Source organism: Monomorium pharaonis, chromosome 5, assembly GCF_013373865.1.
Source record: "Monomorium pharaonis isolate MP-MQ-018 chromosome 5, ASM1337386v2, whole genome shotgun sequence".
NCBI lineage: Eukaryota > Metazoa > Arthropoda > Insecta > Hymenoptera > Formicidae > Monomorium > Monomorium pharaonis.
Window position 1 is genome coordinate 2255644 of NC_050471.1, and position 18910 is coordinate 2274553.

Here is an 18910-nt window from a genome sequence, read left to right on the forward strand (position 1 = left end):
AAATAATCCAACAACTAAAAAAAAAAGATAGTTTCGGCTGAAACTTAAAGCCGTTAAAGTTAAATCGCCGTAAGAAGCTAGCCCACTAACCCTTCGAAAACGCAACGACCCTTCCCGCACGCGGCGCAGGGCGGGTCAGGATGATGATCGGCCGATTTCAAGATTGAGTAGATGACGCACACATTGACAACACACGTGAACGTCACTCGCGAGCGCGCATCTTGTCTGATCTTGAAATCGGCATTGACGATGATTCGCATTCTAAGGTGTTTCAACTGTTACGAGATTATCTGCTCGCGGCTTCGATTCGAAGGAGACCGCGATATCGGTCGTCGATGTGCCCCTCCCCCCTCCCCCGTATTCCCCGCGAGGCGATTCCTCCGGTGCCTCCGCGCACGGAATGCGAATGAATATTTCAGAGATCGATCGATTTCAAGCGACTCCGCTCGCTCGGCGAAGGGGGACAGGAAATGGCCCTTGCTGCAAGGAGGATGACGGAAAGTAAGTGGCTGCTAAATATACAATGCGCTCATCGAATCGCTTAAAAGGAAGAGGGGACCGGGGAGGAGGAAAAAGAGCCTCGTTTCGCGCTCGCCTGGCATTCGCATGCTATCGCCATTGCCCGGCGTGTTTACCGTTTTCGAGGATCCGCGGAGGAGGAGACGCGGTTATTTTCCGTCCGCGTTATACACTCGCGTGTCGCGCCGAATTAAATTGCCCCGCGCGCGAGGCGGACGCGGGGGAGGCGGGCGAGAAATCAATGGAAATTACGTTTGTACCTTCGCCTTCGAGGAATCGAACCTAACCCGCCGGCTGCCGTGGTCGGCAATGGTCGCTCCGCGTTCGTTTTCCGAAAAAAAAAGAAGAAAAAGAAGAGCGGTCCGCTCACACAGGCCACTTGCGTGCGCGCTAATTATCTTACCTTACCTAGTAGGAAAACAAAAGTGTGTACCTCGAATACTGGTTCTCGTATCACTCGGACACATTGGGGATCACCGCGCGAGATATGGGGTAACAGGCGTGAGGGGCAATAACCGCGAGCAACGATCAGAAATTATTTCCTCCCCTCCTTTGAAAAGTTTTTTTGAATTATTATCACGATATTTTATTATTGTTATATTATTCTTTAATTATACGCAATTTAAAAGAATGTAAGGAATTTTGACGAATTTTAAAACATTCCTGCCTTGATTATCGAAATATTTCTCATTAAAAGCTGACAAATTGCCACGCTCGGGTTCGATACTCCGAAGCAGAAATGTTTAGGGAGCATCACGCTTATTACCGGATATCCTGTTTTATATCGATCTCTCTTCGTTACGAAGATTTGCGCGTATATATGCGTTCGATTCGCTCGCGTTTAATCTTGATATTCAATGAATCGCGTCGCGAAGATGAGATCCTCGTACCTTTTTTTTTCTTTCCACGCCCGTCCGGATGTCTCCCCGACCGAGGGGGGTGCTATAAATAAATAAAAAGGAGCTCGCGAGTGGAACGAAGGGTGGCCGTCGCCCGGAGATCGAATCTCAACGCGCGATTGGATTATCTAACTATCTTATCTAGGGACGTAAGTAAATGTTAAATAAGAATTAAACTACGAATTAAAAAAAAAAAAGAAGTAAAATAGCGCAGTAGTAGTGTCGCGTAGTGTGTCAGGTAGTATTGCACTGTCTCGATGGTCACTTGTCGCGATTTTCTGCAGACGGAAAAACAACTGAACGTGGCGGAAACGTGGTGTCCTCGAGAAGTCTCGCGCGTGCGATTTCGTCCCGAATCTCTCGTCTTGCGGCAAGACGGAGGGTAGGTACGTTTCGCGAGCCATGGTGGAATGCGAGACTTTTCGATGCACGCACGCATGCATACACACACACACACATACACACGCGCGCGCGTGCGCGCACATGCACACATACACGTGAGACGAGAGAGAATTCGATCGGCGTTCTCTCGTTGCGGTGCGCAATACCGTTTGCGTCGCGTTCGCGTGTCGGACGTGTCTGTATATGATTGACCGTCGACTTGCGAAGAAAGGTGATGTCGTCTTGGAGAAAAAATGAGGAACAAACGTTAATCGAAGAGGCCGCTAATGCCAGCGCACTCGTGATAAATTCTTTCTCTCTCGCTCGCTCTTTCTCTCTCTTTCGTTCACTCTCTTCCTCTCACTCTCACTTTTCCTATTGAGAATTTATAATAACCGCGTGTCCACCGAGTCGAATTGCACCGCGTAGAATTTTACTAAGTGGACGTTTCCTGTCTAACCTATCCATCCATCCCCCCCCCCCCCTCCCCAGACTTTCGGTCGTGTCTTTATCGTCGGCGCGCGTTATTCCCTACCCCCTGTGTCAACTGTATAAAATATTCTCAATCATATCAACAACAGTCGCATCGTACATCGTACAACGTCAGTACAATTATTACAATAGTTTATAGTTAATTGTAATCAATATAATATTCACAGCATTTTATCAAAATCTCTTAAAAGCACCAACCGTGGCGGCTCAAATTTTCTCCTCTCGTCCCTTCCCCGTTTACCCTTCTCGTTCCGTGTCGCTTTGCCCGTGTCCCAACCCTCCCTTAACTTTTCTTTAACTAACCCCCATGTCGCTCGAATATGTGTGTGTGTGTGTGTGTATGTATGTGTTTGTAGTGTGTGTAGGTGTATATATGTATATATATACCTTTAATAATTTATCGATATATATATACGTATAATTTATAATATATATATATATCTATATATATATATTTATATATGTATATAATAAGCTAAACGTTTCGTCTTAAAGCACTGATTAAACGAGGGAGCTCGTTATTAACGTGTCCCTCCCCCTGAACACGCGTTTACCAACCATCCTAACCAAAATCACAGGACTAACTAGAAACACACCGCCGGCTTCTTGCCCCGTCGCTCGTTCATTGGGACCGTTGGCGCGGGGAGCGCAGTCGCGCGTCGCGACGCGCGCGATCAGCAGGTGAATGAAAGGAGCTGGATGATACTGGCGGAGGTGAATTGGGGAACGGAGGAGTGCGGGAAGGGATGCGAGAGGACGTGTCGCGGCAACGGCAGCGGCGACGGCGGCGGCGGCACCGGAAGCGGGGACGGTACCATCGTTGTCGTCGCCAGTCGTCGTTTGCTCGACGTGTCGCGATCGGCGACGACGACAACGTGGATGCGTCGTGGATCAGCAGAGCGTCCCGTACGGTGGTGATCGTCGTCAACATCGTCGTCGCCGTCATCGACAACGGCGGCGACAACGGGGGTGGCGGCGGTGGTGGCGGTGGCAGCGGCGGCGGTGGCATGGCGGCGGCGGCGGCGGCGGCGGTCTTTGCTGCTGAGGCTAAGGCGAACTCAATGATGCGGCGGTGGCGGCGGCGGGGCCTCTTCCTCGGAGGGGTCCACGGGACTCGGGGACAGGAACTTGCGCACATACTTCGGGTAATGTGTCTTTTCGTGGGCCTTGAGTATCGTCGACCTCGAGAAGGTCTTGCCGCACAGCGTACACCGGAACGGCCGTTCACCGGTGTGCACGCGACAGTGGTCCTTCATATGGTGGCGCAGCTTGAACGCCTTACCGCAGAACTCGCACTTGAACGGCCGGTCGCCGGTGTGCGCCGGTAGATGGGCGATCAGCGAACCGACGTCCGGGAAAGACTTGCCGCAGAACTTGCAGAGGACGACGCCGGAGGTCGGGTCCGAGTGGGCCGCGAGCTCGAAGTCCATCGGCTCAATCGTACCCGCGGCAGGGTAGTGGGCCTCCGGCGGCAGGTGCATGCCGGGCTCGAGGCCCAGCTGAGCCTGCAGCTGCAGGTGGGCCGCCTGCTCGCGGTACTTGAGCGACTCGAGGCTGTGCGAGAGGATGTGCCGCGTCAGCTTGCTCTGGTGGAGGAACGAGGCACCGCAGTACATGCACGCAAACACCCGCTCATCCACACCCATCAACTCCTGCAACCAAACAAACAAGAACATCAACTTCTTGTCTTCCCTCCGGCGCTGTGTACCCCCACGGAAAAGACTCGTCTCTCCGACTCTCTCTCTCTCTCTCTCTTTCTTTTTTTCTTTCTCTCTCTCTCTCTCTCTCTTTTTTAATTTCTCTCTCAATCTCTCTCTCAATCTCTCTCTCTCTCTCTTTCTCTTTCTCTCTTTACTCTAATCTACCGCTCTATTTTCTTCTTTTTGAATTTTTTGACCTAGTCTCGTAAATATCCTGATGGCACGTTAATATTAATTGTACTAACTATACTACTATATATACCGCAATAACGCGCGATAAAACGTCCCGATACTACTTGATCTGCAGGATACACATATGTGTTACATATATGTATATATCTATTATATGGATATATGTTGTGTATATATACGTATATATACATATATATACACCGCAGCGCATCGTTTTAGAAACGAACGAGCGCCACGGCTATCTTGAACAAGAAAAAAAAATTAGGTATCCTTCGTATCGTGCTCCCTTCATTCGCTTTCTCTCTCCCTTCGACGACTAATTCTTTCTAATGCATCTAAGTTTTCGATTAAAAAAAAAAAAAAAAAGAAATAAAGAAAGTACAGGCAAGCTCGTTCTCTTGACACTACTATAAGCACGTGTTGCGACTAAAAGAGGTCCTCTCTCTCTCTCTCTTTCTCTCTGTCTCTTCTCTCTCTCTCTCTCTTTCTTTCTTTCAGTGTCTAATTCATAAATTCCATTCATTCGGAGGAGAAAGTGTCTCCGGCGTGGCGAGAAGCTCACGCTTCTCGGTAGCACACAAGACGGTATTCACAAGAAGTTGACGCTCATTTTTGTTTGGCGCGCCGCGCACCCCAGGCACATGTATGACAAACTATTCGAGTGTGTTTTACGATGTATAAATATATATATATGTATACAGAGTGTCCTCGAGCTATCGCCATTCTTTTTACGTATGAATTTTTTGACCAACTTGAAAATATTGATAGAAATATTAATCATAAGTAGATAAGTCATTTTAATTATTCATGTAAATGTTCTAGAAATAAAAAAGGAAAGTTGATGATAAAGAAAGTCTTAAAAAATAAATAGCGAAAGATGATTCATAACTAGTTAATTTTAAATAAACTTTGCTAAAATCTTACTGTGAGGCTTACTGTTTAATTATACTGACGTGGTTATAAAATTAAGAAATTCATGAAATAGAGAAATTTATCAATTTAAAAAATGTTTGACTCCAAACTGGTCAAGAAATCTATAAACAAGACGGCGATAATTTCGAGGGAGACATCTTGCATATATATAAATAAATAGATAAATATATATACGTAGATATAATATAGCAACAAATATATATGTATACGGGCCCATGACAACCCCCACAGCCTCGTTCTCAACCCGCCCCTCTCGTCCCTCCTCCCTTTTATTGTAATCGCAGCGTATGTGCCGCGCCGCAAAATTTATTCGCCGTAGCAAAAGGCATTGCACTCAACCAAAACGACAAATTGAAATACAGATATTACAAAGTAACAAATGGTATAATGAATATGTCAACAATCTGCCAATATATGTATATATATATATAAATATATATAGATATACGAATAAATATATATAAATATATATATATGTATATATTGTGCAAAAAAATATATATGTAAATATATATAGATATTTATACCACAGTGTACGAACGATATGCGATGTATACATAACGTATGTGTATATATATGTATATATATTTATGTATATATATATATAAATGTAGTAAAAAAACAATCATGGCCAAAAACGAAGGTCAACTTCTTGACAGTGAGCTAGCAAGACAGGCTGGCAGGACGGGAGAGGATTCATTTGGCTTTTTGTAGTCTCTTTCTCGCTTGACAATTTCTTCGTCTTTCTCTCTTTCTCTCTCTCTCTTTCTCTTTCTCTCGCTCTCGCTCTCATTCATGACAGACTTTGAGCGCACTTTTTTGGTCCCTTCAAAGCACGTGGGGATGGATTTCACAGACGGAAGGGGCCGAGCTTTTACGATCAAGTGGTATACTCTTGATGCGCGAGCTGCACGCGTAGCAAGCAGAAGAATGCTGAAGGGGTAGAAAAGGGTTGTGAGGTAGTGGAAGATACAAAGTCGTGAAACTGAAGATGAGTTTCGTATTCTTTAATTAAAATAGAAATTCTTCATATAACTTAGCCCTTTCTTGTTTCAATATGGTTTAAGCTTATTTCGTACATCACTTTGGAAAATTGTCCTATTTAAAGAGATATAAATCGGATATAATTTACTGTAGTCTATTAAAGTTCACGTCTCTGTAGTCACATTTAGAAACTGAGACAATGAATAAAGTAGATAAAGAGAAACTGGACTTCCGAGCAGAAACGAGAGACAGAGAGAAAGACAGAGAATGCGTGTATGCACATCCGTGTACCGGAAAGCAGAGAGAAGACGAGGAGTGTGATGAATAGTGAATTAGTCGATTAGATTCGGAAAAAAAGAATATATATATATATATATATATATATATATATATATATTCGCCACAATAAATTGGCATGCACGTTTCATCATATTTAATATGCATTTATATTTGTATCCTCGTATCATTATTTATTATCAATAAGACTTTTATAAATGAATATGATACACGCGAATAAAAACTCGATACAGGCAAAGAAGACTATACGCAGTGATAATTTTAAGATCAGAGTCAGATGAGAGCCGAGTAAAGAAGATGACGCACACATCGACAACGCACGTGTGCTTTCGCAAGTTCAACACACTCACGTGCGTTGTCAATGTGTGCGTCATCCTCGGCTTTCGTCTGACTAGGATCTTAAAATTGACATCTCTGGCTGTAAGTATCACAAATGAGAGTCTCAGAAAAGAAAATCCTTAAGCGAGATCGGTAATTAAGAAATGTGTAAAGAAATTGTTCTTTATATATACATTATTTATGCGTTGTATGTATAGATATTCCGGCAATCTAGCATATTAACTTTTTTATTTAAAAAAAAAAAAAAAAAAAAAAAAAAAAAAAAAAAAAAAAACTATTCAGCACATTATTTGTTGCAAATTTAATATTTACACTTTCTTTTGTGAAATCTTCAAATCTTATTCTGTCAAAATTTTTGCCACGAGTTTTGTGTGATTTCTTTTCATTATCTTCTCTCTTACTATCCTTCTCTCTTTTCTTCGTTCATCATTAGAAACAATATTTACATTATGTCGCACAGATCTAACTGCGACTAAAAATTACGTATTTTTTCGGAAAAGTTACATGAAGGATACATTAAAAATATCGTTCCTTTTTTTACGTCACTGTACAGAACAATCGACAAGAGCGTCGATGAAGAATTTTATAAAGTGTCTCGAAACTTTTGAAGATCGTAAGGAGTAGGTTATTGTCAGTAGGTAAAAAGTTACAAGTAAAGCGCAAGAACGAACGAGAATCCTGCTTTCTGTAAGATCATCGATCATGATCCTCGGAACGCCGCAATTGGATTGCGGCAATTTCGTTGATAACGCGACAATTCTATCAAATTAGCAGGGAGAGCAGCAAACAGCAAAGCACTTGGGCACATGCAAGAGACCCACATGCAAAGTGAATTCGACGCACACACACATACACGCGTGCGTGCGTGCGCACGCGCGCGCGCGCGCGTGTACGTGCGTATGCGATCACCGTCGGACTTCAGGTGAAGCAAAGTACTTTTATATGCACCGACGATATACTTCAAAGTCGCGTCTGCCGTCATACCGGGTAGCACGTCACGAATGATCCGCCGTAATTCGGTCATAATAATGACGCAACATAATGCATTGCAAGTTGCAATTTGAAGGGACTTTTGGCGCATTGGATCGTCGTCTCATCCGCAACGCGTAGCTCCTGCCGACGATTGCGAATGAGCGAGACGGTTTATCATATAGTATATGTATATATATGTATATAGAAATGCAGAGCAAAGAGAGGATATGAGAATAAAAAGTAGTCAATAATAAATTAGATATATATATATATAAAATATATATATCCTAATATATATATAGATATATGGGGCTCGCTGGAGAGAGGAAGACTTACCGGATCTGGCGGGAGTCTGTAGTCGGCGGATATCTCGCTACTCGCGCTGCGCTCCTCGGTCGACCTTTCCCAGTCCATTTCTTTTTTCAGCGACTGCAACGGAAAAGTGCATCCGGTTTACATCCAAGTAATAAATATACAATGAACAAGTGATATCGAGATCACATGTCACGCGGCGCGTCTATCAACAGAGAGTATCGAAATTATCGTCAATTTTCTTTCTGCATAATAATTATGACGTCGGTCATCAATGTTTCAAGAACATTTGAACGAGCACAGAGATGTTTCGGTAACACAGGATAAAATTGGTGACTGAACGAGTTGATTCGAGTACAAAGCATTCATAATAACTTTATTTGTATGTAGAAAAATTTAATCTTCGTGAATACATAAAAGAAAATCCTCATAATAATAAAGCTTTATCGAATTCAGGTCTGCATCGATATATCAATGTTTTTTAAAACGTGTTTCATACTTCCCGTAACGTGTAAATTTTAATAGATAAGTTTAACGAATTTTTGTATCAATACAAATTTTAAGTTTAATTCGAAATAATCCGAGTATTGATGTAATTCTCTACTAATCGCGATTTTATCAACGTTTCAAACTAAACCTATTTTCTAATATTAGGAGGAGAAAGTTATATCGTTTTTATAAATAGTTTGTAGATTTCTTAATATAATTTATTATTTATTCAATATAACTATTATTTTCTATGATGGTTATCCATTTATTTATTTTTGATTCTTTTTTTGGAAGAAGCTAACTGGCTTTAATTTGAAACATATAATTAAGACTACTTGAACATCATATTACGAAGTTTTTTCCTTGTAAAAAAATGTTCAGAAAAGATGGTAGTCTGATGGGGCAAATCATATGGGCAGAATAGTAGCAAAATATTTCCCATCCTAATTCTGTAATTTTCTGTTAGATCTGTTATGTATATGTAATCGCTATATGTAATCGAAATTATCATGTAACAATATCAAAGCTGATGAATTTTTTGAAGAAAAAATTAAGAAAATGCCAGTAAAAATAATAATTATATTAGTGAATAAATAATAAATTATATTAACGACGGTATGTATTCTTTACAAACGGTAATGTCGCTGTTATAAATATGTAATTACATACTATTTATAAAAAAGATTATTTCCCAGTTCTCCTAGTACATTTGGGCAAGCAGAATTCAACACAAATATGCAAATATATTAAAGTTCTTTTACGTAAATGTATATGAAATAAATAAATATATAATCATTCAATGCATACAAAAAATTTGTTTAAAAGTATCTTAAATTTTTCAAGTTTGACTTCCTTTTCCTGCTAGAGGATAGTCAAGGATAAACCGTTACGTTCGGTTAAGACTGTTTTTGAATTCAAAGTTTCTGTTTCTACTTGCCGGAGATTAGGATGGAATTTCTCCTGAAAAATTAATCTCGTTGGTACTTACTAGCGGAACTTGCTGGACCGGGGGTAAGCCCGACGGGCCGGCGAGAGGCTCGGTACTGTGCGGGGACGGAAGTCGGCTCTGCGGCAGGTTTAACGGCAGCACACCGCTGGGCGCGCCGCCGCCTGTATTGTTGCTGAGGCTCATGTCGGATGGTCCGCTGTGCACCGAGATCGGGCTGAGAGAGCCGGCCCTCGTCTCTTCGAGGCTGGCCGCATCCTCGGAGTCCCTCCTGGGTCGATCGAGGGCTAACGGTCCCGGACAAGGACTACCGGGCCCCGCCGGTGACGGCGGACAATCCGTCATGTCCACCGCCTCCGCGGTTTCGCTCGGGGTGCTCGCAACGATGCTGCTGGATTGCTGCTGCTGCTGCTGTTGCTGCTGCTCGCATTCCTTGGCACCGGTCGACACTCCACTGGTGACGTTCGACTCTCGTTCCCTTTCCTTGCCGCTTGTTTCCTTTATGCTCTCCCGATCTCGATCTCGTTCTCGATCTCGTTCTCGTTCTCGCTCTCGCTCTCGCTCTCTTTCTCGTTGATGCTCCTCTCTCGATGATCGCTCTCGATGATGCTCCCGCGATGTGTCAGAGGTGCTTGTGTGCTGTTGCTGTTGTTGTTGTTGCTGTTGTTGTTGCTGTTGCTGCTGTTCTTCCCTAGATGCTACCGCCGCGTTGATGTTCGTCATGTCCGCTAGACCCTTAACCTTGAGGCTCTCCGCTGTCTTGAGGAGGGCCGATAGCTGGCAGTACTCGACGTTTACCTCGCCCTTGTACATGAAGTCGACGAGGGTACGTAGCTCGGCGAAACGTACGTCCTTTAGGATAACTATGGGGTGACGGTTCGGGTGGTCGAGGAACAGGGCCTGGAAGTAGCTGGAGCACGCGGAGAGGACTACTTTGTGTGCGCGTATCGACGGTCCCTCCGTGCACGCCAGTGTCACGTCCACCAGCGACTCCGACTCCAGCAGTTGACTGAACACACCCAGCAAGTTGCTCTGATGATTGTTCCACCTCAGGCAGTAATGCTCACTTCCCATGTCTGAACTGCACCCCGCAACCCTGCTGTAGAAGAAAAACTCTTTCGGTATTCTCGTGACCGGTTGCGTTCTATCGTAACGATGTATCGCGTCACGTGGCCCAGGTATCGCGACTTCTCCGATTGGTCTATGTAATAAAACGAGCATAGAGTATACCGCATAGAGAAACGAAATGATTTCTCCTCTGCCAAAACTGTTTATTACTGTATAATTACAAGAATTTCAGCTTTTTCTCTCTCCATTTGAAAAGACTGTATAAAAATTAGATTTCGTTACGTCATTTAGAATGCGATTCTCTAAAACTCTCAATTTACACGTCTCATTTACAAGCTCATGACGAAGAGTACATAGTCATGTCTCCGACACTTTTTGCCGGGGAAAAGAAAGATCGTTTTGATTTTCCGCAAGGAATAATCGTCACGCGAAACATTTTACATTTGACGACTCGATGAAAGGTGCGTGTGAGCGACGTGAATAATGTGACTCGTTCTTTTGTCGTGTAATCGCGGCGTATAATTCAACGAAAGGTTTCAGCTGTGCAGCACACTGACGCACGTGCGTCGCACCAACACACCTTTGCGAATGCATAAGCACACGCGCACGAACGCACGCACGCACGCACACACACGTCATCGTCGGTGCATCCAAACACATCCGGAGATGCACGGCCGATATCAGCTGCTCGATACGGGCTTATCTTTTATTATTCCTTCTCCCACGTTCGACTTTATTTATTGCCGCTGCCTAATGCGTGAAACGGTGCGCACGCACGTGTCGCGAACATGTGCCCGACGCGAGCGACACGCACACACATAATTATGCCGAAGCGTTATTCGCGTAAACATGCATTCGCGTGATATATCCGCGGATATATGCGCGATGGCTGCTACCGCACGATATTCGCGTGATTCGTTTGGCTACCGTGCCGATATTACGGCGGTGGTGCATGATAGAACCTCCGTCATGTACACGATGCTCCGTCCGATTATTTCGAGAAAATTTTTAAGCCTCCCCAACTTGTTCATTGTTCCGTCGAGGTAAGTCTAATTTGTGCGTTATAAACAATTGAGAATAAAAAAGGCTTTATACGAATTAAGGGGATGCCGGAAACGGGTCTGTTTCACCGATTAAACGCAATAATTTTTGTCACAAGAATTCGCTTTTATAGATTTAAAAATTCTTTTCCAGAATGTATATTAATATGTATTACTGTCAGTCTTGGTTATAGAGTCGATTCCTGTCTGGGGAAAAAAAAAATTTATAGTTAACGGTATTTTTACTGTCTTTCAGTCAAATATGGTAAAGATCACGTCGTAATAATATTTGCTTGATATAAAAAAATCTGCAATTTGTACTCACGAAATTTGAGATTTCAGACACGTAGATGACAGAAACAATGTTGAGTTCTTAAAGTTGGACTTTGATGCTTAATTAAGACGAAAACGGTTTACAACAATTTAGGCATAATACACGTAAAAAATCGATAAGTCGAGCAAAGTGAGAAAAATTTATTTCGTTCTCGGTATAAAGTATAATTCACAGCCTGATATTAATATACTTTAATTCTGGAAAATAATTTTTAAATCTATAAAAAAATACATATGAAATCTTGTTAATAATGTAAACTAATGATTCTACATTATCGACTCTAAATTTGACCATCACTCCAGCATCCTCTTACTTGTTTGTCAAAATTTCAAATAATAAAATTTTCCACAACAGTTAAAATTCCAAAAATTACTTTTTCCTTTACTTAAAGTTTTTATTTGAGATTTAATTAAAGGGAAAATTATATATTGATCCTTTTGTTACATAAGAGCGGGAAAAATACCCTGGACGGTGGAAAATTGACAACTGTGGGAGATCAAGCGGATATCTCTCCTTTATACTTTGACGCCGCTTTATATCGTTTGGCCAATTACGCTGTAGTCTGCGCGAGGTTACTGTATCGCGAATTGGAGGGAAGCGATGTCGAAGCGCGAATAATCAGTTTTCGAGCGTTTTAAAACAGAGACTCGCGCGCACAGCGCGCATTCAGGCTTCAGATAAATTGCACCTGTCAATGCGCCGGGACGGTTATAGGAATTACCTGTACTCTCGCCGGCTAAATATAGCGTCAGCACGGTCGTTACGCATTGATTTCATCGTTTTACGGCTATAACGTCGGTTGTTACCGGAACCTTCGAAACTTTTTTTTTCGCCGGAAGCGCTAGAGATCCGTTAAGCGGCAAACTGTATTTGCCAACTTGCATCGGGTCACTTTCATTAAAGATGTAACGACAAGTCTTGTCATGAAGTATCGATTGATATGTTTACGAGCTTAATGCTTTTCTATTCATATTTCATATCGTTCCCGTGAGATGAATTTATTTACGATGAGTTTGAAATAACATCCTCCGATGTTTATAAATTGCAAAATCCATAATTACTATTTATAATACAAATCTGTAATAATAATTTAATGTAAATATACAGAAATATAGAATGCACACATGTAATAACAATTTATATAATTTATAGTTATACAAATAATAATAACGTTAAACGTATCGAAATATTATTATTATTATTCGCAATTACCGCGTTTGCAATAGAATATTATTATCAAGAATGAGTGTACACTGTGGAAAAAAGAGTAACCACAGTACAAAAAAAAAAACCAAGGAGGAATGTTAAATAATTTTTTGTCGAACTTAAGCCGCTGCAGTTAACACAGTTACAGTTTTTCCTGTAATAATCACGCGTCACATGCGGTTACATCTGATCCATGCCTGTTCTCGAGCATGTAAACGCCAAGCATAAAACTTGTTATGCATCGATCGCAGAACATATTGACGTATTAAATATATATATTTTAAAAAAAGGGGGAGAGAGAAAAAAAACAAATCTTGCGTCATTCGCACGCGCAAACGGTTCGTAAATACGGAAATCGGCTGATTTAATCCAGTGAAGATGTGAACGCGCGAAACGCCACGAAACGCCACGTTGCGGCTTCCCACTCTTTTTCCGCGCAATAAACACCGCAGTCTGGCGGGTTCTCCCTCGCCGCGCTTTACAAACTTTACTCACAAGTACCGGTTTCAGCGAAATCGCTTAATAGCGAAAGTTAAGAACCCAAAGTGGATGTACATATCTATGGACGCTCGCGGAGTGTAGCTGTATAGTGGCGTGCACAATCCTAACGTACGTCGCGCGCGTCAGGTGTTTATTCTCATTTAAATTGTTACGCATACTTCGCCGCTGTTTATCGACATCCCTATTCATTGTCATTACAATTTCTATTAATTATTATTCCAGTTCATTTTATTAGTTTTATTACTTGATATTCATTAAATTTTAAAACATAACCATTTCTCGAAGAATGATATTTGTAATCACTCAGACAGAAAAAGATTTAATGTTTTAAAAATATTATTTCTAAAATATTAAATATTATATTGAGGTAGCGTTTATTGTAGATAACGTAACGTTAAACAGACACATAATTCGCTTATGAAAAAATTTTGTATAATTTTATTTTAAAAAATTCTCATTACAAAACAGTAATTTTTACGAATTGAGAGAAGAAAGATATTAGATAGAATAAAAAATAATAACATCTTCAAACAAAAAATCAAAGATTTTTTTTACTTATCATTAATACTTATAATTATTAAAACAATCATATATTGTGTTCCTTGCAATATTGACATAAAGATAGAATATTTTATTGAAATTTGAAAATCATCAAATTGTTTAAAGAAGGTTAAATTATGTACAAACAAAAATATAATTTTTTACTTATATATGCATTATACATAATTCAATCTTGTTTAAAGAATTTTTGACAATCTTAAATTTCAACAACAACTATTAAACAGAGTATATTAATTTGATATTAATGTTTGATACTGTTTTAACCGTTTACGGATACCGGAAAAATTTTGCTATTCAGACATTCTCGATATAAATAAAATATTTCAATCCATATAAATAGAAAAAAAACTTCTAACATTTCTTCCCCACTTCGAATATGTAGGTGAGAATTATTCTGATCAGAAGTAATTGACAGATACAGATCGTAAGACATAATTTTTGCACAAAGTAACCTAATGTCTTATAGTAAAAGAATCTTTCTCGCCTGATAACCTATATTTTTAATTGTATATCAGCAATACAAAATCAATATCGATATGAAGATATTTGATGTTTTATCTCGTTCGGCGCCCTGCCAGCGGCAACCGTTTCGTCGCCGATGTCGACGTTTATATCAAACGGCCACTGAAATTTCCTCCTATTGTTAAAAGAATCTCAATATTTCACTACTTGTTCTAAATTGATATTTCGTTAAAAACCAGTAAATAAATGTGCGCGTTTTAACAATTATAAAAAAGAATTGTATTCATATATATATTGTAGATTATTTATAATAAAGTTATTAAAGATTGTTTTCAGTTTCAGAAGGAGAGTTTTAGATAAGCCGTACAGAGATGCATAAAATGTCACAAGTCATTCGTATATGATATTTTTCTATCTGTAAATTCCTTGACAATAAAAAAATTTAACTGATAACCATACGACCGACATCCTATGAAATTATTATACAGACTTAAAACTTTCCCGACTTTCTCCGGTTCCCAGGCGATTTCCAGATTTTTAACGATCGCGCTACAGGCGTGATTGTTTCCTTTCTATTGCTGCGTGTACTTAATTTCCCTGCGTGATTTTTCTGCGGACGTTCACGGTGGCCGCGACAGCGACGGCGGCGCGTATTGTTACGTAAGTCGATACGGCCCACACGCCGCCGTTATTTATGTCATTTCAGAGGTTTTCTTTGGGTCAATCCGTTTACGAACAATATGCACGCGCAGTTCACGACGCGAGAGCATCGCGAATGATCGTACGCGTTTTTCTTTATGTCCGATGTAAATTTGTCTTTGAAATGACAGTAGAATAATACGGGTCTTATCGCGTTGTCTTGGCATGAAATTAAATTTTGCACTCTGATCCAACGAAAAGATAAGACAGTCTAATAGTTTCTTTTTTTTACGTAAATAAAAATAGAATATGCAAACATACCTAATATATTTTGCAAATTAGAAAATAATATTTATATTAAAAATAATTTTACTTTTAATTACTAAAGTAATCTGTCGGGTGACATCGATGATTTTTACATCTCGACTCAAATTTAATTAAATCCGTAATCGGACTTATAATTAAAAAGAAATCATAGAGTATAAAATTAATAATAGAAATAGCAATTTATATGCGATTGTCACACTATGACATAAATCATTTTTCTCAATCTTGAACTTGGCAAGATATCGAATAAGATATATCAGTTTGTTGGCTGCCTCGTTTCACAATTTCTTGTTTACAATCAAAATGCCGTTTTAAAATATCATTAAATTCTCCTATGCAAAACTCAATGTGTTAATTCATCTGATTACTATCTGTAATTATTACTATCCTTTATTTTAAAAAAAGCATTTCAAAATTGCATTTAAAAAAACGAAAATTGAATACTTTCTATAATTTCCTTTACCGTACATTCTCAATTACTCTCTCATAAGTGTCAGGTAGTAACCTTGACTTCAATCAAACTTTTTAAAAATCGGAGTAACCGGTATTTCTAATTTTTACACGCGATCTTCGCACAAGAGTTCCGAAAGTGATCGTAAGACCGCGACAGGAGAGCAAAATCGATCGGGGTTCGACAGGAGGTCCATTTTCGCTGCATAAATCGCGTGATTACAGCGTTCCTCTTGCATGCGCGATCCGCGTGGTAAAATTAGCCGTCGATTCTACCGGCGACGGTGCGGCAAAAATTCGCGGCCATGCGTTAACGGCGGTCGCGCGTGTGCAAGCGCGTGGGTGACGCGCGCGCGTGTTCATACGTGCGTATACATAGCCGAGCGCTGTCCGTGATTGCGCACGTTATACGCACGACATTCGTCGTGGCGCGTGTTAATTGATACGCGTTCGCGAGTACGTGTGTGCGTACGTGTGTATGTGTGTGTGCGTGCGTGTGCGAGAGCGTGGGACGGATAACGCTGGCGAACGTCGAGATATCGGTCGGCTTAACCCTCTGTCGAGTGGGAGGAACGAATGCAGCACGCTTTACAAATTTTCTTCCACTGTCTTATATGCTTCGCAAAGTTCCATCCCGTTACGATTGTATGTGTTCGATAATATACACGCATTCGATGCGTCCAACAATACGAGATAAAAGAATGTTCCCTGACACACGAGAGATCATCTAGATATCAGATACTTTTCGTGATTTGATTGTGAGGCTTTAGAGATATACTTTATGATAATGAGCATTTATTAAAAAAAAAAAAAAAAACTTTTGATTTGCACGCAATCCTGCAATCAATTGGATTCTTTCTGCTTCTATAAAATCTTGTATTTTTGAAATACATATAATTCGCAAAACATCCAATATTTGCAAATTGTGGAACATAAAACGTCAAATTAAGTTCGATAGGAAAGATTATTTTAATTTTCAACAAAAAAGAATATTGTCTTTCATATTTACTTACATATATTCGTAATTGTGAAAAAGTCATGTACATCATATCTTTAATTTTGAGATAATTAAACTTCTGTTTTCATTAATTAAAAATTAATATTTAATGACTTGTGGAATACTGGAAAAATATGTAAATTTCGTTTAATATATTTATTCATCGATAGATCCAAAGAAAAATCTAAAAAAACATATACCATACGATCGTATCTCTTTGACAATTCAGTTAATTGCGAAACGCTAAGCGCAAAGCACTGCATCCATTTCTCCGAGAGAATAGACGTTGCGTTTCGTGAGACGGGAAGAGATTGCGATCAAATTGTATCACATGTCGGAAATGTAATCTTGGTTGGGCGCAAAGTTAAAAATACTTTAGGTCCGTCCCTGGTTTGCGTCAAGTGCGTCTTACGAAATCACGCGTTCCGTATCGCTGCGGCCGCACGCACGCGCGACTCGCAGATGCGCGTCACGATCGACACGCGCAGATTTTCCGCAAACAGCACGAATGCACGGACGACGAGTGCAACACGCGCGCGCCGCGCCGGGAAGCGTGAGAGAATTATTTTTCTTTCCTTTTTTTTCTTCTTCTTATTTTCTTTTTCTTTATTCTGCGAAGTCATTACGGGTTGTACAATACCGACGGTGCTTCTTTCGGTGCGATATGCAACGACGCGTGCGTTTTTGCAGGTTGCACATTTATACGTTGTGCGTATTTTAGTATCGGTGGCACCTATATATGTATACGTATATAACCAGGAAGCGACTTAAACTCCTGTTTATATGTAACGTAAAATCTGTCGGAAGTTTCTTCCGAGAAATATATAAATGAAGAAATGCTTGAAACCTCGTGCATTATCCGTTTCTTTTCGTTAATTAATTTAATCTATATTTAGCGTATATATTTTTTACTCCAGTACATTTCTCTCTCTCTCTCTCTCTCTCTCTCTCACGTTTTTCCTTTAAATATTGTCATTGTCATATAAATAATAGTTCTACGTTTGCAGAAATAAAGTGAAAATAACTTGCTTTAATACAATAATTTCCCGCTCTTCGTACTCGTGTACGGATATCGATTTTTCAGAGTAAAAGTAATTAACTCGTGCAATTCGATTATTAGGAAGTAAATAGGGGTTATCGCGATTAACTGCTACTCTCGTAGTCTTGGAAAATACCGATACAATCTTTTCGCGAATTTATGCCAAAGGAAAAACAGTTACGATTATATATTATATACGCCATATTAAATAGCTTGATAAGACAATTTTCTATCTATAGCAATGTCATTCGAAGCGCAATCCGCTGTCAGTCGTCGATACGCAATAAAACGTGCTTTGTGAAAAATCTTCTGTACACACACACACACACACGCACAAAATGGATTGGCGCATTTAACAAACGCGGCGATATCCTTTGTTCAAACAAAACTCGACGTGCTTGTGGGAAAACTTGAGAAAGGTTTTACAAAGTCATACTTGAATAGCAACCTTTTTTTTCGCGAGGTAACGCACCGGCGCGTATTTATAATATATCTCTGGCATTTTGAGCGATATTGAAGAAATGTTGACATTACGGAAATGACACCTTGTTATTTATAATCGATTATTATAAAATAAAGCGACTACGTAGAAGGTATCGCGCGATCATTATACCGGATCCAATACCGTATTTCCCGACATCCTGTTTCCTCGGGTCGGCTTTTACGCGCACTTAAGTGTACTTATATCGAACGACCGTGGAACAACGGGAACTGTTCCGCAAGAATTGTCACATTCCAGAATAATTTAGAGCCTCCGAGGGGGATAGTAAATTTCGGGATGGGGTAGTTCGCTTCCAAGGGGGATATTCGTTTCGGCCGAACGTTCATGTT

The 18910-nt window shown here is 40.4% G+C and overlaps 1 protein-coding gene across 2 annotated transcripts in view; it reads right to left on the minus strand.

The window, feature by feature from the left end:
* LOC105829103 (longitudinals lacking protein, isoforms H/M/V) overlaps positions 1 to 18910 on the minus strand; it is a 55641-nt gene that overhangs the window by 23058 nt on the left and 13673 nt on the right. The window contains exons 2-4 of one of the 2 annotated variants that reach the window (XM_036287806.1): positions 9498 to 10554; positions 8045 to 8137; positions 3204 to 3943 (exon numbers count right to left, since the gene is read on the minus strand). In XM_036287806.1, the coding sequence (XP_036143699.1) occupies positions 3350 to 3943; positions 8045 to 8137; positions 9498 to 10529 (1719 nt within the window). In that variant the 5' untranslated portion in view covers positions 10530 to 10554 and the 3' untranslated portion in view covers positions 3204 to 3349. Of the gene's footprint in view, positions 1 to 3203; positions 3944 to 8044; positions 8138 to 9497; positions 10555 to 18910 lie in introns of those variants that run through there. The other variant, XM_036287805.1, reaches the window with a different exon arrangement.